This window comes from Cygnus olor, chromosome 3 (genome assembly GCF_009769625.2).
Source record: "Cygnus olor isolate bCygOlo1 chromosome 3, bCygOlo1.pri.v2, whole genome shotgun sequence".
NCBI lineage: Eukaryota > Metazoa > Chordata > Aves > Anseriformes > Anatidae > Cygnus > Cygnus olor.
Genome location: NC_049171.1, coordinates 114,059,100 through 114,085,970, shown reverse-complemented (window position 1 = coordinate 114,085,970; position 26,871 = coordinate 114,059,100). Strand labels below are relative to the sequence as shown.

The window sequence follows — 26,871 nt, the reverse complement described above, 5'->3', positions numbered from 1 at the left end:
CAATGTCAGATAAAAATGAACAGTAGAAGAAAGGAAAACCTTCATATTAACCCTGTGGGAGCTCCAGTATTAATTGGCACATAATCAGGTACAGCTGCTAATAATCATGCAGGTCTTTAAACCAACACATAAAGCACTCTGCCAATACAGCCTTAAGAGGCAGAGATTAGGTAGTATGCAAATATTCTTTGAAATCCTGTTCAGGTTGCTAGATTGAAGTCACATTTTCTTATTAAGGTTACAAATGGCTGATTCTAGGTTCTGTTTACATCAAGATCTGATAATCCCTCACGCTGCAAATTGTCTCATCCTTTGCTTGCAGGTCACTGAATAACATGTCAGAAAATGCCCACCCCCACCCCACCCCGTGTTTTGTATCTTGATAATACCAGTCTTCCTAGCACTCAGTCTTCTCAATGGGATATTCTACAGGTTCTTTGTGGGATCTTATTTTACAGGATATTGCTGTCTTCTGGAGAAACAACATATCTCAGCTTGCTGGAGCTACTACTAGGTCATGCAACACCAGGCAAGTTCAAATATAAAAGCAAACTTAAGAAAGCAAATTGACTGTATAGCAACAAAGAATTAAGCTCTTGATTACAAGCTTGGAAGCAGTTACACATGCAGAAAAGAACACAAGCCCAAAGATTTAAGAAACCTACAGTGACTCTAACAACAACCTCTTGTTTGAGCTGTCACTTATGTGTTTTTTTCTCAGCTATCAAAGTCAAGGGGCCAATTCAGCAGAACTCCCCCTCCATAGCACTGGCTTTCTGAGTACACTATCATCCTGGGGTTTCTATTAACCTTCATACTCAAGGGGTTCCTTGATTCTATTGAATGCAAACAAAGCTTCAAAGCCCTCTCTCAAGGACCCCTTTATTTCTTTACTTATTTAGGGTCTCTTGCCCTCCCGCAGTCTTGGTGTAGCTGTTACACATTACATAAGCAATAATGAGGTATCTTTAACATGAAGTATGACAGCTCTGCTTTGTGGAGAGAGTCACTGGAGTGCTGAGCCTTTCCGGTTCTTGTTAGAAGGTCAGCTGAATTGCATTTAGATTTGTTCGTTTGTTTTTCTAATCCCACAGGTCTACTTGCGCAACACTTATGTCTTTTGTCCTCATGACACTTTTACAGTGACCATGGAAGGCGTTTTGCAACATGTTAGTCATTTTAGGGTTTGTTCTGCCAAACAGAGATATCCCAGGGTTTTTATTACAATGCTTTAAGAATGGCTTTTGGGATACATGAAACAGTTTTTTCCAATCCGCTAAAGCTGCGACAATTTTCATGTGTGCCTTTACAAAGCTAATCAGCAGCTGCATTTGTTTCTTCTCTCCAAAGTACTGCTCTCCTTCTTGGCTCTGTTCCTCTTATGAATATTCATAAATGTGATAAAAATTAAGTGTGAGAGATGTGCTCTCTACTCTTATTTGAGGTGCTTCCTTCTGTTCGTGTCTGTAGCATACTGACTTTCTGATCTTCCTAAAAAAAAAAAAAAAAAAAGGAAAGGGATAAATGAGTAAATAGAGAGACATGCAAAAGCTAGTGCTGGGTGTTGCCTGGCGACTAATAGCTATCAGAGCCAAATTAGCCAAGCTGCTCTGGAGACACAGGTGGTTAGCAGATAGGGACCTCAAAAACAGGAAAGAGCAAGGAGGAGAAATTAACTGAGTTTGGAAGAGGAGGCAAAGGTGAAACTGTTAGGGAGGTGTGGGCTAGAGTCCCTGAGGTAATCTTTGTTGGTTTTATTTGTTGATGTCTTTCTGTGCTACAAATCAAAATGTTGTCATTTTCTTCTTAAGCTGACTCCACAGTTCGCTTTTTTCAGATAGAAGCACAAAGGGTTTGGGTGTGCGTTCCACAGATTTGTTCCAGATATGTTATTTAATTGAGTAGAACTTGCTCTGTTTTGTGCATTTCAAAGGTATAAATACAGTAAAGAGTGCGTGAAGTGAAATCAGAAGTGGTATGAGGTAGGTTGTACAGAACCTCATGCTATTGTTGCTTATTAGGTGTGGCTGTTCAGTAATTTTCTGCAAGCTCATTCAAAACAAACAGGTACTAGACAAATCCCTTCACCTTGAAAAATATGCCTGGAAACCTCTTGTACTTTTATCAGAAGGGATGTGTACACTTGGTTTTGTTTTGCCATGTTCTAAAAGTGCCATTTTCTCTTTAAAATATGTAGCAGCCTCTTATTTGTCTGCATAGTGATTCTACAGAAATGTTTACTTCTTTTTTTCCCACCAAACAAGGAAACAGGAAAGTATTTTTTTTATTGGAAGGAAAAAATAAATGCGAGGAAAAGAATACAAAGCTGGAAAAATTTAGGGAGAAAGAGAATAGGGTGTAAGAGAGTTATTGAAAACTTTGAAGAAAGAAGTGTGTGTAGGAAACTCTCCTAAATTCGTGATTACACTTTAAATTCTGCCTCAACAATTCCTTGTATTCTGTAAAATGCTTTTGCCTAGGTTGTGTTTTAAGTTTGTTATATTTTGGCTTGTTTTTCACTTCTGATAAGTGCTATACTAAATTAATATGCCCTACCAGAAATGTGATACAAATCACCTATGGGGTACTGCTAGTGATCTTGCTTACGATAACAGTAAGCATGGGCTCTTTTGGATATATCCTTTGTCTATCTCCCTTTTTATTTAGTGTGTAGTCAGCATTAACCTTTCACCATATGTGAAGAACATGAAGTAATCAATACAAAACCAGGCTACCTGCCAAGGAGTAATTTCCCACCCCCATCCCCTCCCCCCTTCTCTCCCAGATCAAAAATATGATAGTATCACTTTCATGGTTTTATTTCTTTAAAGTTTATTTGGTGCTGTTTGGGGGAAAAAACAAATAAATAAAAAAAAAAAACTAAACATTGCTTCTTTTTGTTGTTTTAGAATTAGCAAGAGCTTAAAGCCTGACTGCTTTTGGAAGTGTCTGAAGGTTGTGAGTTCTCATGGCTTTTCTGAAGGTAAGAATATCTACCATGCTTTCTTTGGGACAGAAGTAACCAGTGGGCTTCAGCTGGCACTAAGAGATTTCCCTGTATCTGTAGTTTGTGTGCATCCAAATTGTTCTGTATGAAAAAGGATTGTAATCACTCAAAAGATCAGATTTAGTGTCACTCAGAAACAAACAGACCTCTTTACCTCTGAAATGCAAGAGCAGTTTTGAAAGTATCTTAATGGTATTGCAATGAAATACGCTGCAGTTGAAGTAGAACAACTTGAGCTAAAATGAAAGTTTTTGGTTTTTTGCCAATAACTTAAGATTCTTTTACTTGCTAAAGGTGTGTGCCTTGGTTAAGATATAGATGATGCTATGAAAAGATGAGAAGCTTGGTGCATTTAAGACCTTCGTAATTCATGTCTCTCAGGAGTAGGCTCAGAAATAGAATAGAAAGCATATTGAAGACAGTTAATTTCAGTGCTGTCAAAAAATCTTGGGATAGCAGTACTGAACATTAAAGCAATAGATATGAAATGAACTCAAAACTTTATTGGAAGCAACTGAAATAGATTGTATTGTTTAGTGCTTTTTTTTTCCTGTTGGATGTTATAACGAATTCACTGTTAGAATGTGGGTGCCTGGCAGTTAAACCTTCTGTAACTCTGACAGCTCCTTGGTGTCACTGTCTCTGGCATCCTCAAATTCTGGACTCTAATAATTTGGACCTTTATTTTTCGAGTAGCAAAATATGTAAATTATAATTCACACAAATTATTAACATATTTTGCCCATGTATTGGCCCTTTTGCAAACGTAGAAATATAGCTGCTCTGTTATTCATGGGCAGCTTGGCTGTTTCGAACCGTCCATTATGCCTGCAAGTAAGACTCAAGCTGTCAGACTACAGTTTCCGATACTGTGGGATGGTTACTATTTTCCTTTTCATTTATTTTTTGTCTCAATCCCCTCTCTGCTACGGCCCTCAATCCAAAAGCCTTGAAATGGGATCACATTCTCTATGCACTTTTCTGTAACCCATGAAAAAGGAGTCTTTCAATTTGCCCTGTGCTCACATTACTACACAGAAACTGTATTTCTGATTAAGTTTTTCACTATCATGAGAGAGAAATACCTTTCTTCTGCCTGTCCATGGAAAGTTTGATATGAATCCGCCTGGGATGTAAGGATAGGGGAGGGGGGATAATAAAATATGGTTTCTATTGCTGCAGGCAGGAAGCAGACAAGGTTAGCTGTTTGCCATCCTAGAACTAGTGGTCCCTTTCCTAACACATTTCCTTCTACTAAGTCATGTTGAGGTTATGCAGAGAAGCATGAGTACACGGGGAGCTTGAGAGGGGCCCTCAGGTGTCACACCAAAACCTGACACAGGACTCTGGATTCACCTGAAATAAGAAACAGAATCAAATGTCTCATACTGGCTGTTCTCAATTCTGAGAAAGAGGTTGTGAAGTGAGAAAAATGCTGCGTGTCACACACTGAAAGGAAAACTCCTTGCATCCACAGCTTCAGCCTGACGATGAAGAAGGGGTGGTGTGCTAAGCGTACGGCTCACAGGGAGGCCCAAATACAAAGCCTGCAAGCTGAAATTATAGACTGCTGGTCAGCTGCCTGTGGCATGTAAAATAAGTGTGTATGATTTTAGGGGAGTTTCCGGCAGATGTGCTGAACTGGGAGATGATCTTGATGTTAGAATAGCAACTTCATTCTGTTTGCTTACGCTTTCTTCTTCTTGTCTCAGTTTCACATCACCTTACACTTTCGTTGTGTTAATCACTTGGACAGCACCATTTCCCTAGCACCTACCAACCTGTAAGTCTCTCTTTTTTCCACCTGCTTCCTTAAAGATTAGTTTCATGTTATGATCCACCGAAGTAACCCATCTAACACCTAGCTGCTGCGACTGCAGTAGCAGTTTCACATTGCTGACAAAATCCCATCAGAGCCGGAAATTGTTTTCTTTATGTGAGTGGCAAGGCAATTACTGAGCTGAGTGACGTGGGTAGAGGAGTGCGTTTGCACGAGAAGCTATTGCTACAGCAGAAACTTCTGGCAGGAAAGCAGTGGCTGACTGACATCTTTTGGCTTATTATTATGGGCCTTGTGTAAATGAAGTAGAAGCAATGACTGTTACCATGCTTCTAATCAACAAAGTGTTATGCCAGTAATTAGGTTTCCACTAGCTCACATCTCCTTTCTAGACATTAATTGGGGGAAGATCTGGAGATTGCTGGTTAATAATAGAACAGTTATAGTTCTGTAATCACTTTCTTGATGTTCATCAATTTGTTTGATTGCTTGTGTGGCAAACATTTGATCCTGTATGTGTCTATTTAGCCACCAGACAGTTTAATAAACCTCATTGTTTATCAAGTTAGTGACATCTTAAAATGCTGCAGCTCGCAGAGCCTAATAGCAGCAAATATAGAACTCAATTTTGCAAAATACACAGAGCGGGGCCTTTCACAGAAAGCTCCAGATTGTCCAAACCACATATGGATGTCAGGGATGGGAACAGTGTGAGCTGTGTGCTGAACCTATTTTAAACTCCCACTCGTGATTTCCAAATACAGCACTCTGACAGAGAGCAGGCATTGAGATTTTTTAGAACTGTACCGCTTGTGTAAATAAACCAGAAATCTGGTTTGGCAAAAGTGTTAATTATTATATTACCTGTTCATGGTGGTACAACTAAAATTGGAGCCTTATGGACATATGTAATTAGATGCAGATCACATGTATAATATTTCCTGGCCAAAGAGGCCAAAAAGTCTGCAGAAGTATTCTTGTTGCTCTTTAAAGAGGGATGTAGGGCTCTGGGGGGAGAGGAAGTGTCCATGTATTACACAGTGGCAGATGTGTTCTGTCATTTAATACCCCTTGTGGGCTGTTTTGTGACCCTGATGGCTACAAAAGCCCAATCTGAACGAGTTTTCCCCTACCTTTCAGAAGGTGTTGTTTACATAAGATCAGCTCCGCACTAACCCAGGTTTCAATCTGTTCTGTGCCCACTCATCTGCAGCTGTCTGGAATATACCATCTGGCTGCACATTAGCAAACTGCTAAGGCTGGTATTGAACTCAGGACCAAACATCCATCCCCTATGCCTGGGTTTTAGTCGGTATATCAGCACTCTGTAGGTTCTGTGCAGTTGCAGACCTGTCCTCAGAATTTCCCTAAAGTGCTGCTCCTCTCATTCCTTGTAGACCAGAGATAAAGTATCCCAGCTGAGAGAGGGAGAGACAATCCTTTTATAAAATAAGCTGTGTTATTAGGCTTAGCTAAGCTACTTTTTTGCACCTCCAGGGGAAATAGAAAAGTACTTGGGAACAATCATTGCACAGGAGTGTGAACAAAGAATTCAGCAGAAACCCAGATCTATGCTTTATTTATGTTAAAGTGGAATACTATTCCTTTTCTCATAACAGCTGATTTCAGGTCTATACACAAAGCCTCTAGATAGTTCTGAATTCATTAGGTGACCATTTTACACAGATGTTAGCTGGTTTGAAGTTTTGTGCCTTTATGATTGGATAGGATTGCTGAATACTGCCCTCCAGCCTTCATATCTAGCAGGGAAAAAGTTTTCCTCCTGTTATACCTTCATACAGATAACTGTCTGTAAACTTGCAGCTTGTTTTTAATCAGTTCCTTTCCATGTTCTTTTTTTTTGGGGGGGGTGAGGGGGGAAGTAATCAAATAGCTGTGGACAGAAAGCTAGCCTTGAAAAGCCGTGACCCTGTGTCAGCGTCTGGTTTTTCCTGTTCACGATTTCTTTGATTATTTTCAGCAAACAGATTAATTTTGTTTGAATTTCTGCTTGAATTTGCACCATCATACGATGTCGGAACAGACCAGTGTAAGCGCTTGCTGACATCTCTTCTTCCTTTTGGAGGTACTCTGTGGATGTGGTGGTAAAGAAAAATCTGACAACCTGATGTAAGGGAGAATTCCTTGTGCGAGTTGTGCATTGATAAGCCAGTAGTTCCACCTTTCAAAAGCTGAAGTTCATTTCCATGTCCTCTTGTATCTATAGTCTTGGGTACCTACTTCTGCACACTTGTGTAGCACTTCCATGTGCTCAGCTGGATATCAGAACAACTGGATGTGGTTGTATAGGTACTTGTGTTTTGTGTGCTGCTCTCTGCAAGCACTTGAGCATGGCGCAAGCAGGTGTATAGAAAACATAAACTACAAGCAATATCTTAGGCTCCTAAAGAGGGATGATATGCAGAAAATGCTGTCAACTAGCCTTTGAATACTTGAGATAGACCTAAGAGAGTTGGTTGTTGGTTGGTTTGTTTTTGCATCTTATCTAATCTTTACCCTAATTAAGGAAAATGATGAGAACCTCCAAGTTACCTTTGAAAAGACTTCCATGTATAGTACACTGCTTATTGAATCTTGTTTTGAAATTGCTTCTTGCTCTCTGTGAAAAATTTTTTCAAAATAGTTACTGGACATGAAGGTTTGCATGTTTTTTTTAACTGTCCTTGTGATTATATCTGCTACACTAATACAGGTGCTTTCAGTAAAAAATAACATACCAAAGGATCGATGTACTCCTATAGTTTATGAATAGTGGAAGAAAGAGGAAGAATGTGTTTCTGAATGAGTTGATAGGAGGAATGTGTATCTTGAACTTCGGAAAGGAAAGTGACATCTAAGGAACTAATGGGGTTTACTGCCCTTAACACTGGAAATCTTCTGAAAATCTCCTTTGAATATTTTTCTGCTACGACTCAAGCTTCTTCCTTCTCTCATCCACCAGTCTGGTCTCCTCCTTTTGGTAGGTGTTCTTTAAATACATGAAGAATATTGCTGTGTACTCCTTTTTTTTTTTTCCTCCCCTCTTGAGATTCATCAAATCCAGTTCTGTATCTCGTTTTCTAGATCTCTGATTATTTTCCTAACTCCCTTTTGCACTCTGTCCAGATGAGCTATCTACTTCAAGCAAACAAGCCCAGAATTGTGATATCTGAAGCTTTCAAGACACCTTAAGAGATTGGTTGCAAAAATCTTTAAATGTGAATTCTATCTACACAGAGATTTAAATCACTTCATAGAAAAAAATGGTGTATTTGTCTAACAGCTTTCAATCTGTGATTAAGCCCACAGCTATGCACATTTCATGTAGATTTAGATGATGCTGAATGGTATTTATAAGGCTTGTTTCACCAGCATCATTGTTCCTGTTAAGATTACAGTGTCTTAAAGTTTTGTGATCTCTAAAGTAATATCCTAAAAAAAAATAGGAAAGTACTATTATCTCCTCAGAGGCAAATTTTCAGCTTCTCTTTTAATGTAAAGATACCAAAGTTGGTTCCCAGTGTTGTCGGGGGAGAGACCCCTACCTTAGGAGGACAGTTCAGCCTGTTTGCTATGGCATATAAAAAGAGCCTTGAAGAATTACAGTCCCAGCTGAAGTATGGCATTGTTACCTTAAAGAAAAATGAAGATAAATGAAGGCTGCAGACTCAATGCCTCAATCATATGGAAAATCTGCAGCTCATGTCACCAGACCATCTTTATTCTGCTAAATTGAAGCAAACTGAGATTTAAGTAATAATGTTTGTATGCAGTGATGCTCCATAAAATGACTATAGAAAATGAAGGGAATCTAGTCTAATGAGAAAAATGAGCTGTGTGGCAGCTCTTCTGCTGGGTATTGCAGAACCAGTTAACCACAGTTGAGATGCCTCTCTTAGGAGAGGAGAAACTGTTAACATTGTTTTGGGCCAGTACTGAGAATTTTCATTACGATGAAAGGCATTATACTGAAAGCATGTGGGTCTTAAGGTTCTTATTAACAGAGAATTATTTACACAGAATTGTGTAAAATCAGGGGGGGAAGCCTTTGACTGGTAACAGCTGCCCATAACTTTTTGAGCCAACAGACCTGAGCATCTTCACTCTGTTTCTTCTTCATCCTTGCCTTTAGCTGATAACATACAGTTTATTTGTCATGCAGCCAACCCAGCCTACCACATGCTTAAAAAGTCTTTTCCCCACTCATCTCTGGTACAAGCACAAGCTGTGTGCACCATGTTCTGGTAGAGGTAGGAAACACCCTCAGGAAATGTATGTGCTAAGACAGAGCAGACTGTTGATTAAAATGTCAGCAGTGACTTCAAACTGTTGGCCTGGATATTTCTGGTATCTCCAGACCATGCCAAACACCTTCAGATCCCTCCAGATGTAGCATATTCTGTAAATATTAACTATCTATGCAATTCCTTAAAAACTAATAAATAGATATCCTTCCCTTTCTTTTCCACACTACTTCTAATTATCTGGATGACTTCTCTCCTTCTGATGTGACAATTGTTTTGTATCATTTAACTTCCTTGCAGTTCAAAGGAAGAAGATGGCTAATTCATCTGGTCTCAACAGATGTCTTAAACTTTGATACTTAGTTGACACAGAAACATGAAGAAGCTATTGATGTATTTTAAAGAAAATAGGCTTAGTTTTTCTACTATGAACAACACCTCATAACCTGATGGGGGGGGGGGGGGGGAGGGATTTTCCCCATCCAAATAGCTCTCCTCCTCCTTCACCCTTAGCTGTGCTACTACTTTTGCAAAATATCATGCTTATTTTATTAGATAATTGTGCTCTTTTTGTCGCATGCCATTAGGCATGTGGATAATTTCCTATCGCACTCCTCAGGTATACCAGGTAGAGTATTGATGGATGATGTATTTTCAGACTTCCACTGAAATTTCCATTCTGACTTATACTAGCTGCTGAGCATCCCAGAAGTGACTTTTTTTGCTTTTTGTCATTGTTAAGCAATCCCAAGAGTTTAGTGGTGTACAGGACTAGTGCAGGCTCTCAGCATAGGCATGAACAGATTCACAGGAAGTGGTTTTCTAGGCACAAGTCCATTAAAAAGATGCTTTATCATAGGCTGGATATAATGCTTTCTTACTCCAGCAAAGTATCTGTTGAATGTTTCATATCTGTTAGATGATTCATATCTTCAGATCTCTGGACAAAAAGCTGAAATCTCTAGCCATTTCCCTAGAGCGTAACTTCACTTTTCATAGGTACTGAGGAGTTTCCTCAGGCTGCAGTTCAGCAGGAAGCTGCTTTTCAACTTCAAAGCAGCCACAAAAGCCATGGATAAGGGGAGATTTGAAATATTTCTTGAAAGCAAAGAAGAGAAATTTGCCCATTAAAGTAAACTTCTACCCTCTGGTCATCCCCTGCATCTCCCCAACAGGAAAGCCTAAAACTAAGTCATTTCCCTGATAACAAGGGAAAGCACAGTATCAAGGAGCATTAGTTTGTGCATTGCTATTGTCACTTAAATGTAAAAATATAGACTGGGAGAAAATTTCTCTGTACGTTGCTGAAAGTAATCAGTCTTAGTTACTGATAGACTGTGTGAATTATGTTGGAATGACTGTACTCAGCTGTTCTGTGTGAAATAAACTTAATGCCTTCTGCAAAGGGATGCTACCCAGCCTACTCAGTGTCTTCAGGACCTCTGAGGATGACACATCTTTCTTTTTGAGGTCACATAAGTTAATCAAGGGAATTTGTTAAAGCAACTTGGTTTTGTGAATGTTTTCATTCCCGTTATCACAAAATGTACTGTAGTAGTTTCCTCTTTGGTCTGTTTTTTTTCCTTACATCCCTAAATAACTCTGTCATTCATGCTGCAGCTTTGCAAATCTGATAACTTTCTGAACATTCACCATTCTGCATTGAGAGGACAAAGATTTCATTCAACAGAACTTTAGTATGTCATTGTGTTGAAATCGCTAACATCTAGCTGGCAATTATCCTTTTTTAATAATAAAAATATTTTTCTACGTGCTATGATAGATCTCCCCCATTCCCCCCAAAATAAGTTTTGCAACCCTCAGATTCTGTATTATATCTAGTGTGAATATTAGTGGAACGCGTGTCTACTGTAAAATCTACAGAGTTCAAAGAGGACTGCTTCCTTTGACGTCAGGAGGCGTCACAATCATTAATTCCACTTTCAGCTTAAGCTTCTATCCCAAAAGGGTGTGTGACCTTCTGCATCATTCAGCATTTTGGTGGTGAAGGCCAGGACTCCTTTCCTTGAGATGGACTAGTTGTGTCCTCAGCTTCCATGTGGCCATTGCATCCTGTTGGAGTATATCAATGCCCTCAAGACATCCTGAACTCTGTCAATACAGAGGCAAAAGAGGAAGAAGAAAATGGGTACATTTAAGTAGATCTAACTAGTAAGAGGATACGTGTGTGCTTTTTGCAGTGTTTCTACATGCCTTGTCTAAAGTACTTTGCTTTAAAAAATAATAAAATGGATACAGCTGACCTGGATTATTTTTCCTGGTAATATTTATAAATCTGCTTGCAACTATTTCACTGTCTTTTCCTTCCCACTTGATTTATACATGACTTCCTCGTCATATTTTTAGCTTGTACTTAATCTCACATTAATGTCTCTCTGTGAACAAACTGATTAAACTGTGGCATACTGAATAAATATTTGTTTAAGGCTGAACTTTCCCTTCCTGTCTGCTTTTCTGAACAAGCACAGCCTGATGTTCTATCCAGCCAAAGGATGCAATTCCAAAAGAAAAACTGAGATCAGAAAATAAATTATACAACTTCTTTGAAGTGTTTTGCTCTGAGGTTCTAGGTTCTCCTTCTGCATGCATGTCTGCAGTGTGTTTGAGTAGTAGTAAAACCCAGGATACATAGTTTAACCACTACTCATTGCTTATGTGTGCAAAGCTGTTCTCTGGGTGTGTGCTGGTTCTTGGCTGTTCAGGAGTACAAAAGAGATGAAGACTGACATGTTTCCCTCTAGAGTCAATCCAGTGCTGCTCACCATTCCTGAATACTCACCACTCTTGCCTTGGCAGTAGGGCAGTGTTGGAGAACTGGCTCAGCTGGCTTTATGGGGTGCACATCTACTTTAAATTCTAATCACGGAAATGCCCCATTTATGCAGACTGTGACATAAAGGAGGGCAGCTTTTGCCCTTTATAACTCCAATACTAGATAGAGTTTGTAAACCCAACTCTTTCTGTGGCATGAACTATAACATAACTAATGAAAAAGCACTGAATAGAGCTGAAATACATGAAAGATTTTATCATACTGAGGAAGTGGTGGTGAAATGAAAATGTTATGTAACACGTTGTCAGTAAAGGATATCTGAAGGACAAGTAAAGGCTGTCTTTTTCTCCTATTTTTTTTCCCCCTCTCTGCTCCCTCATTCCTACTAGGAGTAGTAGAATCTGAATAAACTCCTCATAAACTTGTTACCCTTGCCTGGAACCAATGCTGGAGGTTGTAGAGGTGATAGATAAAAAGAAATAGCTAGGTAGTCATCAGTCGGGTGGGGGAGTAAATGACCTCTATTCCTCTTCGGAACAGAGATCCTTGAGGATGTGTTGTCAACTTCCAAGTCCCTTTTTGTAGTTTGTTTGTTTTTCCTGCAGGGGAAAAATAAACATTTTATACATTTTCATGTTGTTGGATTTTTTTTCTCTCAAATCCTTGAACTACTAAGTCTCCTGCTTCAACACTTACATTTGCCTACAATTTTACCTTTCTTATCCTATATGGCTCTGCTTCATTTATTTGTCACAGCTCGTTCTCACAATTTATTAATTTTCTCAGAAGTTTGAGTCAAGGTTATACAGCAGTGCTGTATCAGCTGGCTTTGGATCATAGCTGAACCCTTGGGATTATCAGCAGCAAAAATGAATACAAGAAGTTAACTCATCTGTCTTGGTTCTAATGAAGAGCAAAAGGTTTGGGATGAGCCAATAGAAGGATTATTTCTTTCCTAGTCGTGTAGTACCAAAGTTCTAGTCTGAATAAGTCTGGGTCATTTCAGCAAGGATCTTTTAATATGTTAGTTAATCTGTAGAGGCAAAAATAGATCTGAGGTAGTAGCTGTCTGGTCCTTGTTCTAGTCCTGTAGATGATGTTTTAAATGGGTTCTAGTCCAGAGATGGTGAGAGGGATGCCTGTGGTGGCACACAGAAATGATGACCATTGAGTCACGAAGATCCCATCAATTTTGTCCCAGTGTTCTGGTTCTTTTCTCTGGGAACATCATCTCTTTAAAGAAGTGAAATGGGAAATGCTGTTTTTTTTTCTCACTCTGAAGCTGTTTGGAAAGTCTGGGCTGAGATACAGAGGGACCTGCAGCAATATTTAGACGCAGCAATATTTAGACACAGCCACATCCTCAGATTAATTTACAGAATGTAGCTAATTAGAGTGACAGCTTTTTTGCTTGCTTTTTTTCCTGTAGCTTCTGTTTGCAGTATTCTATGGCTAATAAAACTGTCAATTTTCTTTTACTTCAATAAAAGGTCACCCCCCAACAACAGCCCTGTGCCTTCTAACAGCTAGTGCCTTTATTAATATTTAAAATGTACACAGTGATATTTCCAAAAGGTCAGACTTTTAAAAGACATAAAATGTCATCCCTAATTCTTCTCCCTCCCAGCCTTTTTCTACACCTTCTCTTCCCCAACCACTATTTAAAAGTTCTGTTTTAGATACAGTATTTATTATGGCTTGTGTTAAATCAGATAAACATCAAGCATTTCCCTGTTGCACTACTACAGAAAGGAGGAATTTGTCACTGATTCACAGTCCAAAAATTTATGTACGTAGTTTTCAATTTTGACTCTACCATAGATTCCCTTGTGTTAAATGAGTCATTTGCTCCATCAGTTCCTGATTCAAGATTGCATTTAAGCCAGTGCCTACCATTGGGAAGGTAGGGTCAAAAGGTTATTGAGGCTTCAGCTGTAAATAAGATTTTAAAATTTATCCTCTCTAAGGCCTCTGTTTTCTCCCTCTGCAGCCAATCTACACCCTCAGCCCTATCTAGATGGTAATTTCTGCATACAGGGACACCTCCTCCAACTATATTGACCCAAAGCAGTATCCTGTTCTGCAAACTGGATAGCTGAAAGAGAAACAGCAGGGAATATTTCTACATAAGACCTTTGATCCCAGCTCATCTTGTTTATGTACTGAAAACTTTGCTGAAGTCAATGAATATGATAACACACAGAAGTTGAAGTTATAAGCTATATGTTGTGAGGTGGTTGTTCACTCCAGTAGATTTTTGTTGTTCAAAGAGCAAAGATTGTTTACAGGCCTGTTTCTTCATCTTACCTTGTTTGCCATCTGAATTTCCTTTCTATAGAACCCATGAACCCAGCATAATTCTGGTAAAATTAAATATTCTGTTCAGCAAAGCCCAGTCCCAATTTTCTGGTGAATCATAGATTCCCTCTCACATTGCATGATGCATAAACTGTACCTTGGCTCAGAGGAGTCTCAGTGAATTCTGGGATCACTTCTGAATTGTTTCATAGAAATCTGAGGTGCAACTGGACAATCCTAATTAGATAACGATCCCTAATTTTAATCAAAGATCTACTGTCACACAGCCTTTCATCTTCTAGGGTGTAACTGGTTATAACACCCATCTGAAAGAACAAGTTGAAACATTGAGGGTTTCTTGTTTGCTAGGAGTCTAGCTCCTCAACTCTTTTCCACAATGCTACGGGAGCTGATGATGGTTTAAGAACTGTAGCTTGGTCCCTGACCAGCTAGTTCACATCAGTCACTAGATCTCTCATGCTCGTTCTGTCATACTGCTCTGGATCAGACAATCCAAAATGAAAGCGCACATTGGGAAAAAACATCTAATGGACAGTGTTTAAGCACAGGGAGGAGTAGCTCCTGCCGTTCCTTAATGCTTGTGAGTGATCAACAGCTGGATGGTATTCAGTTCCTTACTTCTTCCAAAGGATACGGTTCATTTTTCATAATAATATAATAAAAGTACTTTCTCTGCTGAGAAGGATTAATTGGTATTATCCATCAGGCTAATTTTCTACAAGGTAATTTCAAATCTAGCACAAGCTGCAAGCCCAAAATAAGATCTCAAGATGTCTGTGATTTGTTTATTGTTTGCTTGCTTGTTTATTTTTAAGGATGAAGGGGATCAAAAAAGTGTGTTGGTCATGATAGTTTAATTTAGTTAAAAACTGGATTTCCTGCTCATTTTAGGCTTGTAAAAATCCCTAGGCAACATGGCCAGGTTAAACATCTTGCATTGAAACTAGTTGGATAGTCACAAAGTTAGACGTCCCTCTGCCCCAGTAAAGTTAGGGTGGAATTCACTGGAATTGTGGGGTCCTGATAGCACTGATCCCTATATATAGGGGGCAAAGGCTGTTTCTATCTCCTTTACAAATAAATAAACAAAGTCAAAGGACAACCCCCATCTTGTGTTTAATATAAGACCAGTCAGTCAATTTGGCAATCACAGAGTGGGAGGCCTGAATCAATAAATTATGCAGCTGAAGATTCAAGCTGATTTTTTTTTGGTACGCAAGGGAATGTCCCACTTAAGCTAATAACCAGGTGATCTGAGTCACCTTCAGGTGTGGAGATGGAAGGAGCTGGAGTAAACACTGCATTGGTCTTAAAAACCTGAGTTCAGCACAATCAATGCTGCTAAAAAAAGAAAGAGGAATTGGCTATCTGAAACAGTTAAGTGCAAAAAGGGGGTATGTTGGACTGGGTGTCAGCTACTTCAGGTTGTATGTAGGTTTATCAGGATTGGGTGTGGGGTGGACAGTGTCACTGAATTTAAACTTTTTCTGTTTATTAGATGGCTTAAGCAGGTACCTGCAACTTCTTCCTCGAGTGTGCTGACTTATGAATCCATTTTTAGGTGCTAAAGTCTGCCTGTGCTTTGTACAGCGTTATTAAACACACAGCTTGAATTATGAGGTTTCCTCCTGAAGCTGGGTGCTCCTCGTGACTCCAAGCCAAAGCTCTCTTATGGATAGTTTTTACCTTTGTTTCACGCAAGTGTTAAGGTGAAGTGTACTTTGGAAGCAGTACTGAAAATTAATTATCCTGATTCAGGATATCAGGATTTGACAGATCTAGTGATGAAAACCAATGGTGTTCTGAAAACATTTTTCTTGTTATCTTCAGTGATGTATAAACAGAATAACTGGTAGGAAGAAATGCTTCATCTAAATGGATTTGGGCCTTATGGTGCTCAGGACCCAGCATAAAGGAACTGTTCTGCATAGTATTTCTAAATGATGTTATAAATACCGGTGTGAGAATTTCAGTCCCTAAAATCTTCTTTGAAAGAAGAGAACCAGTGATGAATAGTGAGTAATGAGTATTGCTAGAACAGGGCTGTTTGAAATCAGGAGCATAGTGATGTTTGATTGTGCTTTTACTGATTGTAATCTACTATTTGTGAGCTTTCCAATTTTATCTCCCTTGGGTTTTATAGCTCTACTGATTTGTCTCTAACACCTTTGCTAGTAGTACAGTTGAAAACGTATCTGTAGTGATGCTGGTATAATATGTTCTTAATGGAAGTGTAAATATCTGAGGGAATGTAGCTGGCATCTTCCAACCAGCAGGAATTTCTGTGCAGCCCAGTGAAAGGTGTGAATGAGTAGAACAAAGCAAATTAATGATGAGGTTTTTTGACTCAGAATTTCTTAGCGGCTAATCTGGTGACAGTAATGCTTTTGGTGAACGCAATTGTTATTTCCCTGGCCTGTTCATTTTAGGGAAGGAAGAAAAATTAAAAAACATATGGGAAAAGTCTAAAGAGTTAATGCTTTATTTTTTGTTCTCAAACTAATGCTTCTTTTTTCTTTGAGCTGAACTGGCTTTTCTTAAGCTTTTCTTTAACCAAGTGAGAAGCTTAGAATTGTAATGAAGTGTTCCATTTAGGACTAATATCTAATTAAATCTAATTTTTAAAATTTTAGTTTTGCTTATCACTGTCAGGGTTTTTCCTCTGTGTTAGGTAAGCCACATTTCTTCTCTCCTTCCCTTGCATTTCAACTGAAACATTAATTGCTTTTTGAATGAATCAAATCATCTCTCATTACAAAATTCTACTCACCTGCTCATCAAATCCAAAACATTTTGTCAGGTAAGCTTATCTCACCAATACCGACAAACTGTTCAAAATCAATAATTAACTGTGTAATCACTGTAGCATGGAAACAGTGAACAGATTCTGGACACTTTCACAGCCTGATCCAGTGTTATAAAATGGCTCTCCTTTATCGTAGCTAAATATCCTTCATATGAAAGTAGATGGCCTTTGAGTTTCACCCCACTGTCTCTTTTCTGAGCTATACAACCTGACAACAAACATTATTTTACATCATCACTTGTGTTACAGTCTTTCAATCTCTCAGTTACCTAATTATAAGTTAATGATAGTTCTGGTGTAAGTTCTCTCTGTGCACTTACACAGGAGACTTTATCTCCTGTCTCTTTCTTAGTCACCAGGAGGTCTTTTAATTCATAATGTATGGGACAGAAAACTAAAGTTATGAATAGTGTCAGAAAATAGGCAACTGTTTCCTCTTCCGTTCATTTGAAGAGTAATATCTGTGTAGACGTGATTTTCCTACATTTTTTCTCTGTGCTTCTAAAGAAACACGTGGACGACTGCAAAAGAAATGTACCACCTTTCCATTAAATTTACTGATTTATATGATGTCTTAAATGATGTCTTTTTGTGGAAGTGAAGTTCAGTGAAAGTGAAGGCCATCTGTCTGAACAAAACATCTGAGACCACTCCACATGAAGAAAAATGTAGTTCTCCCCTTAAGACAGAGGTTTATAACTGTATTTACTAGCTTGCTTGTAAAGCAAATTTATCTTGCAACTACACTTGTTGCTACATAATCAAAATTAACATAAGCAAACATAATGAAGAACTCCAACAAAGGGAGGGCATACTTCTTCCCATTTTCCCTCTCTAATTACTAATTTTTATTAAGGGTAAATAGAACTCCTGTCAGTAGAAGCAGTTTTCTTATGAGAGTCATAAAAGAGAGGGAACAAAGATAAGCAGACCTGAATCAATAGAACTGAAAGGTTACTGAAAGCACATATGCTACTGTTTGTGAAAGCTAAGTCAAAATTTATTTTAGCCAACCCATCTCATTTGGTGTCTCTCTTCTCTAAAGATTAATACTAGAAGGGAGTTGGTTCATTTTCCTCTGTACATTTTTTCAGCTCAACCATGTTTCTTAAAAAAAATAATAATAATAATAGTAAATCAGCTAAGGGCAGTTGCTGGGCAAAAAGAGATAATTGTGGTGTGTCGATCAAGGATTGAAGAAACAGGATTTTGGCAGGGAAAGAAGCAAAGCCAGGGTTTTCTGGAGGGTTTTCTGCAGGGTTCATTCCATCTGTGGTTTAGGAAGAACCAAAACTCGGAAAGTCTGTGTTACTGCTGAGTGCTGAGAGCCTGACTGAAGGGACCCTAGAGCCCATGTGGAGCTTCTCTGGAGAAAAATTGCCTCCATGCTCTAGTGAATCCTTCTCTGTCATAAGGAATATCTGAGGAAGGAGCTTGCCCCCGCAGGCAAAGTGCCATAACACAGGCTCTAGTAACTTAGGACAGTTTACAACAGGAATCTGTGAAGACTGTTCATCTAAACAGTGTATGCTTGTGCTTTGTTTTCTTTTATATCAGCTGCCTGAAAATAGATCTAAATGTAAAATATATTAAATAACATTTAGATGTATAATAATTTTTGTTTACTTGTGGTGCTATTTACTTTCTCCTATATTTTTAAGGTGCTGGAAACTTGTGAATGATAGTTGACTGCGGTTTTACTTATGTGACTAAAATGGCAACTCTATAGGAAATCAATGACTTCAGCTGGGTAGAGATGCAGTGTGATCTTACAGAGCTCTTTGGTCAGAGACCAAATGTGTTATTGCTGTTGCATTTTCCCCTTTTATAATACTTCATTTTAGTCCTCAGCTACTGGGTCTCTTCATCAGGAATTCAAACTAAATTTCACTGGCAAGAATTACAGTGCAATTGCTAGATTGGGATGCACTTCATAATCAAGGCAGTTACATTACTGTTACAGTATTATCCTAGTTCTGTTATATAACTTGAATTTAGTAGGATGGATAAATCTTGGTTACTATGAGCATCTTCTATTTTATTGCTGTTCTACCTCACATTTTTTATTTTATGTTTATTTTATACTCAACAGTTTAGTTATGCCTGTAGTGTTGCCAGTAGTTCCTAGATTTTTTTCAGATATAACAATATACTAATTTTATTTGAAGTTTGGTGTCAATCCTTAGTGAATTGGGCAAAATTACTGAAAGAATATGACATTTTGGTGAAATTTATCTACATATACATACTAAGCAGGGCAACAAGACTCTCAGCAGAGAAGTTTAACATGTACTCAACTCCCTTTAACTTTAAAACTAGTTCATTTTCTTTTTGTTAAAGGTGATGAACTTGCGTGTATGTGCTCTTGAGTGAGGGAACCTAGAACGCGGGTTAGTGTCCTGAGTCGGTCATTTGTCATAGGTTTCTGTTCCAGGTTAGTTACAAATTTCCACACTCTAGCTCTGTGTTTATAGAAGGCTAGTGGAAGAAAGTAAATGGGATCCTTAATTACCTTTGATACTGGTCTTTGCAAGCCAACATATATAGAAAAGTTTTCTTTAACTATTTTCTATCTAGAGATATTGTGAGCTGTCCTCAGCCTGCCCTCTGTTAATTTGGGGACGTCTGTACTACTCTAGCAGCTGGGGGTTAGCATTACAATAGTTGTGGGGGAAGGAATCTGTGCAGAGACAGTTTTAGCTATATAGACAATCCAAACTAAAGAACCACATGTATCATTAGAAAGATAAACAAATAATGAACAACTACATTATGGGTAAACAAATATGGATCCTTTTCCTTTCTAGGCTTGTGTTAATGCTCAGTAATGGCAACAGGAACCATATGAACAGAATGGGCAAAATAAAGTTTGGATGAAATATAATGATGTGCTGATAAGAATTCATTTAGCCTACTGAAGGCAGTAAGCCTCAAGATGCATGATGGAAGTCAGATAAACTTGTGGCAGAACCCATAACTAAACGTAGATTAAAATGTTGCTGTCTCTACTTCATGTTCTTCCTTTTTCTGCATTGCACATTTGACTTTTCTCAAAAAACTTTTTGTGGAAATAACGGTTAGTTTTAGTTTACTAATGGTGTTGAAAGGTGTGAAAAAAAGTCTGTCTAAAAAATCAGTGCTTTGTATTTTTGAGAACCACAAAATTAGCTGGAAGATTGCTACCTATTTGAGGATGACTAAAACCATTTGTTCTCTCAAAAAAAGCTACTGAGATTTTAAATGGTAAGTTTCAAAACATTGCAAGTCAAAATAGTGAAAGCACCTGACTTTTTTGACATTTTTACTCCTCTCATACAAATTGCAAGGTGCTTCAGATTCCCCAGAAATTTTCTCTTTCCACTTTAAAAAATATATATTCCTGTTTAAATAATAATAATAATAATAATAAATTGCCTACATTCTTGAAGTTGCCTAGTGCCATGACAGAACATTTTGCGTGGTCACCATGCTACTGGTACATTACAAATAAATGAGGTTTATGTGGTGGGGGACTTCAGCAAGTGAGATTGAGCTTGGTGGGTATTCTTGCTCCTTTATTTTGTTTTCATTTAAATGTTGTTAATAGTTTATCCAAATGCAGCATTCAGAAAAGTAGTGGATCATCAAATTATGCTAGAAGCTGGCAATGTTGAAAAGAGTTGTTCCAGTATCTGTGTACCTCTGGCAGGGCACTTCAAGGCTAACCTATGAAAACTTTTTCTTCTACCCTGACCTTTTCCAAAGAGATAATATTGGCATGCGTAAATAACAAACTGTGCGGGTTGCTTGGATTTTCTTTAATAGACTGAGAGCAACAAGTCTAGTGATTGTTACATTGAATTTTTATTTGAAACTGAAGCCCCTGGAGAGGGAAGGTTATTTGAGTGCTTCAAGCCCACTGAAATGCCATCCTCCTCAAGAAGATTAATTTGATGGAGGGAAAAAAAAAAAATCAAGAGCTATTATTGCTTGAAGATTGAACTGAGACAGGCCTTGTCATCTGTGGCTGGCCAGGTTTCTTTCACATTTTGATTTCACTACTTGAAAATACTGAATTAGTCCATCTGTTCACATTTAATTTTTCTCTCTGCTGGGACTTCAGTTGGTCGTCTTGTGTCTGTCAGGCACGTTTCCAAAGCATCTACAAGGAAAGTACTCCTTGCTTTCTCCCAAAATAGCAAAAATGCCTGCTAACAACAGCCTCCCAGGATCCTTGCTACTACACGGAACATCTGTCCCTAGAATGAGTGCAAACTTCATCTGTGCTGTTCCTTAACTTCCCTTGCAGGAGTATTTTCCTAAGGAATTAACTGTAAACTCTATTTTGGATAGTGTTGTTACCCCAAGTTGTTTTATCTATGGTGAAAATTTTCCCGCTTTGAGTAATACTTCACTTGAATGAAAAGAAGCAAGGATAATCAAGTGGAGCTTATATGCACAGCCATTCAAAATTTCTTCTAATTTAGAGGATTGGACAAACCATGAAAAATAACAAATGTTTTATAAGCATGTTTTACCAGTTTTTAAATCTATACCCACTAGATTTTATAACTCACTGAATATTTATTTAAAGTTAATTTTCTGACACTTGAGAAATTTCCCACAATGTAATCTGACTTGAGATGACCAGCAGTTGTAACCATGATCTGAAGTTGTCTTGCTGCTTCAGGTGGTCTGTGGTTGCTAATTTTCCAGCAAAGCATGGTCTATTTGAGAAGTATGAAAATGGTGTCGTATTCACTTTACCTAGTTATAGCAATCCTAAAGCCAGGAGCTAGCTTAAATTGATTTATGCACAGAGGTAAACATTTCCTGAGAATGATGCATCCTGTCCCAATCTAGGATAAATTCCCCTCTGAAAGTTCTCACCTCTCTCCTAGTACAAAGGGTCCTTAGATGATGAGGTTGAGTTTGAGCACTAGCACAACTGAATGCAGTAAAGTTGAATCAAATTTTCCCCAACATTTGTAACAAGTTTTTAAAACAAGAGCTAAAACTGAGTTGCCTTACCTCACTGCAGTTGTTTTTGGATTTTTTTAAGGCATTCCTTATTTCTAGAATGACTACTTCCAAACCTTGCAAAAAAGACAAGAAACCTAAAGAAGCACAGAAAACTAATTCACCAAAATGGCCTCTTAGTGTCAAGATACAAAATGATTAGCAGTAGTGTTTAAAATCAGAGTAAGAACTAGCTTGTTCCTGCAAGCAGTCATTACCTCAAAATGTGGGTTAGAGAGTGGCTGCTTCTGGGACACACCGCTGTCAGGCACTGAACTTTTCTAGCTGTCTCTTGAAACTTTCTGCCATAATTGTGGTGCTCTCTTCCCTGCAGTAAAGGAAAAAAGTTCAGCCACAGCCTTTTTCCCTCTTCTTGGAAAGAACATAGGGCTGGTGGCAGTAGGATACAGCACAAACAGGTTCTTAAACATAGTTTAGTATTTCATGGCTTAAAAATATATATATATAAATAGAGAAGTATCTGAATAGCCTGATAGCAATGAAATTTTTCTGATTCTGAATTCAGATTGTTCTCTCCTGCTTTGAGGCCTCTGTGCCACAAGAGTGTTTGGCTAAGTCCCTAAAGTCATATACAGTAAAGCAGATCCCTTGCAACAGATCTTAACAGGTCACAGTGACATATGCTGTGCATCTTGGTGCTCTAAATGAGGCAAATAGCATATCTGTACGAGGCAGTCCTGAGTGTCCAAAGTTTTATGTATGCACAGGCTGATGCACCCATTAGCACGCACTTTGCTTCAGAATTTGACTTTGTGCACATATATGCCGTGAAAAACAACAGATACCACCTCACTCCTTTAGCCTTATGGACTTTTAAATAAACTCTTTATTTCTTTATCTTGTATTTTGTCTTCCCTGTGCTTTCTACTGCCTAAGAAATTCATAGTGCTTCTTCCAGCCAGAAGGTGGACACTTTACAGGGACCACAGAGAAGCAAGTCAGGGAACTGCCTAGTATTTAAAATTTTCCAGGATTCCCCAATTCCTATGGAATTATTTCAGTGGGGGGGAACATGGCCCTATTCTTCCCTAGGTAGTTCTGTCTTCCTTGAGAACAGCATTCATTCTACGACGTTTGTGGTTGGCTGCAGCACAGTGAAACCTTGCAACTAGAAACTAGTTATCCTTCTCACTGTCTGCCTCTCTGTGATGATTAACTATGATACTATGTTTGTATGAGTGAGCATTAATTGCTGGGAAGATTATCACTGTGTAAGAGGTAGCAATAGATCCCCAAGACCCCTTCCTCTTCTTAGCTGCATGCTGGATGACCTGAGCTGCTTCTCAGGGTCGCGTAGCTAAGCAGCCCCAGCAACAGTGCTGGCTGCTTTGCCTCAGAGCTAGTTCTGTCTGCAGCCTGGTGCTGAAAAAAGCCCTGAGCCTTTGGGGGCCTGAGCTGAATTCTCAGCTCCTAACCTAGCTTCAAGGCACAGCTGGGTATTGGAGTCAAGAACTACTCATTCCCCTATGTCTTCAGCTTGTAGAGCTATGGTGTTTGGTGTCGTGTGCTTCTTGTCCCCCACCAATTGCAGTCAGTGTATCTAGTGTACCCTGTTTGCAAGCAGGAATTGCAGATGTTTTGGTGACTGTTAGGGCTTCTACCCCTTAGCTGCCTGCCTTGCAGGGATAATTCAGTTACTCAGGCGGCAACTGCTGAACTGCTTTGCGTCATCATCTGGTGTATTGAGAGAGAGTAAAGCACTGCTCTTTACCTTGACAAGACAGCTATGAGCTGCAGCAGCTGCTTAGGAGCAGCAAAGAGCTTGGAGAGAAGGGAGGGGGCAGGAATGTCCCCCTCAGTCCCAAGACAAACCCTCTCCACTTGCAAATCACACCACTGAGGTGTCTGGGCCAAGCGCTGCTGCAGCCCTGCCTTCCATTCCTTGGGCTGCTTCCAGCCTGTTTTCAGAACTGGATTTCTATTGACCTGATCCCTTTGCTCTCAGAGTATTTTGCCGTATGCTACCCTGAAGATCCCTAGGTAAGCTGTGGATAAATCTGTGCTGTCCATCACCTGTATGCTTTACATCTCATTTCCCCAGGTGCAAGTAGACAGGTTCAGCAAGCTAGAATTGGCACAGGTTTGACCAGAGGTCCTTCCTTCTACGCTTCAGGTTGTGTGGACATTGAAGGTTGTGAGGTGAGAATACACCTGACACACAAATATTTTATGAAATATCTTCCATGGCGGAGTCGCAAGGCATATATATTGCTCCCTACGTTAACAAAATTAGCCTAGGTTCTCTGTTTGCTTGAATAACTGTACCATGACCTGATTCATGCTAATTTTCACCAGTTGAGATCTGATTGCATCCTGGTTATCCTGCTTTGTTCCTGGTAATTAGAACAACCCCTTGATAGAGCAACTGCTCTTCTGCTGCTTATTTTGTTGTTGTTGCTGATTTTTTTGTTGTTTGTTTTTTCCTGTGCTCAGGAAAGGCTAAGCCTTGCAGTAGCAGTTGTCTGTGTTTTCAGAGCCATGCTATCAGAAGGCTCTGTGGTGTGCACTCCCCTGTACAGCCTCACTTGCTTTTGGCAATGAACCAAGACCCTCCAGAACTGACAGCTATAATAGAAGATAATGCATTACACCTACTAATTTGTGGATTGCTGCACAGCAGTTTACCTATTTAAATTCTTCTATGGGACTGGGGACTGGCATGGATTTCCAACAGCTGTTTTCAATAGTCAACACTTTCAAAAGTTAATAAAGCTTGCTGCAAATTTACCATTGAATAGCAGGAGGAAAAAAGGCAGAAAATCAACTGATGTTATTGCACAGACAGTAGTCCTGCATCCCCTGCCCTCAGGTGAAGTATCAGAAGTTTAGTTTTTATTTCTCTTCAGTGGATCTGAATTACGAACTACTCATGGGTGCCATAAACTGTAAATTAACTTGAACTGCTTAAACTCAGGACTCCATAGTTTGTGAAGCAGAGAAGACATCTTGTAGACACAAAATGCTTTTCTTTCCTGGCAAAAAGCACTAGAATAAGTTATGACAAGGAAGGGGAAAAAAAAAATTGTCTTAAAACCAGGAAAATACTCAATAACTGGCCATTAGCTGTGTATTGCTTCCTACTTCCGTTGCCATGGACAAAATGGGCCACTAGGTTTCTTTCTGCATCTTTTCTTTCCCCTGGGAAATTTTTCATTTCTATTCTGCTTTTTCTCTTGCATGACATTAAGCAAAGGTGTTCTTACCCTTTCTTCATCATATAATGCTGAAAAAAAGCTGAATTTAATTTAGTGCATCTTTTAATATATTTTCAATAGATGTTATCCTGGTCATGTAAATTGCAGAACTGTTTTGTTGTAGCTTTTGACAACCTCATTAGTTTGTTACCAGCGGCAGTTCATTACAAACTTCACAAGAAAAATAACCTAAATATCCCTGTATTGGTACACATTTGAGAGCCAGGCAAAGTAGGTATGAGGAAACTGAGTTCCTTGCTGGTTAGTTTTTCTCAGTAGCAGTTAATGAGGGAATGGAAGAAATCATATAGAAATTTGAAGAACATATGCATGTACTGTTCATCCTGGTTTTACACCCTAATTTTAGCTGAATCAGTGCATCTATTCACTGAAGACTGCAGAATCTTGTTAGCTATGAGAACAGTATTTTTCTACATACACAGATTTGCTTTGTAACTTCTCCCTGTGGTGGGGAAAAAAAGAGACAAAAGGCCTGAGCGTTGTCTTTTAATGGTGTTGCTGTTTTAAAAGCCAGTCCTTGAAGAAGTCTTTTGTGAGGAATGGGAGTTTAAAAAACAAACACATGCTAAGCTAATCGTAACATGAGTGTGAAGTGAAAAAATGTTTATTTTTGCCAGCAATCCTAGGCAAAATGTCCAGTTAGGACTTGTGGGATCTAAAATTTGAGGGATGGAGTTCTAACTGCTGTGCCAACGGGCTTCTGTCTGAGTTCAGTGGTGTGATGTATTTATTGACAATCTGTCCCAATACTTGCAGTGTCTTTGTGGGGGCACGAGGGAGGAGGTTACAAAATCAGATTTTAGTCTTGTAACGGTTATGCTGCCAAAGCAGTCTCTACAGTTGGTGCAGGGAGATGCTCTAAATTCTCTAAGTCAGGCTCTGTAAAGAATAATTCAGGACAAGAATCTCCCTCCTTCCCTTCTGCTTTCTTTCCTTCTTTTCTTCCTTCCCTCCCTCCCCTGGGTAATAGATGAAGCTTAAAGAGATTAGCCTTCTTAGTCTAAAGCAGAGCATGGCAAACAGTCCCCAGAATATCAAACTGACAGAATTTGGAAAAAAATGTGAAATCTCCATAATTAACCATGAAAAAGGTGTAGTGATATTAGAGGCTTCATGCTTGCATGGCTGATGCCTGCCTTCAGCCCTAATGTGAAAGATAATTTGCAGACGCTAATTTTTCGGCCCCTTTTCCAAAAAGGTCCATAACAGCACCAATTGGTTTTCCTGGTAATCTGTCAAACTGCAGCTGGACTGAAATCATTACTTTATTTCACACAGGCCATCAAACAGTTTTTTCCACATTAATTCTCAGTCACCAGTGGCTCTGGTTACATCTGAATAATCACTGACCTGGAAAAGCTGAAAGTCACTGTCAATTCCCTAGAGCCATACAGATTCCCAGTGAGAGACAGTTGCACGAGAGACCAATTAAAATAGCATCTGTGAATTAAATAAATCTATAAAAAGAATCCACTTTCCCTGCACCAAACATCAATGTACATGGAAATTAGTAGAGTTTTTTTTTAAATAAATATCTGATGAAGGAATAAGCCTCTTGGGGGAGAAGGGTGAGAGGGAAACCTTATCCTGTTTGAGCTTGAAATAATGAAAGAGCAAATGAAGGCAAACAGTGCTTCACACAGGTAGGTGCCCCATGCACGAGAAAGGCCTCTGCTCCTGCCTTCTG

The 26,871-nt window shown here is 39.0% G+C and overlaps 1 protein-coding gene across 1 annotated transcript in view; it reads left to right on the top strand.

The window, feature by feature from the left end:
• Positions 1-1,681: 1,681 nt before the first annotated feature.
• SPTLC3 (serine palmitoyltransferase long chain base subunit 3) overlaps positions 1,682-26,871 on the top strand; it is a 167,227-nt gene continuing 142,037 nt past the window's right edge. The window contains exons 1-2 of the mRNA XM_040553012.1: positions 1,682-1,738; positions 2,910-2,983. Coding sequence (XP_040408946.1) covers positions 2,969-2,983 — 15 coding nt within the window. The 5' untranslated portion in view covers positions 1,682-1,738; positions 2,910-2,968. The remainder of the gene's footprint in view (positions 1,739-2,909; positions 2,984-26,871) is intronic.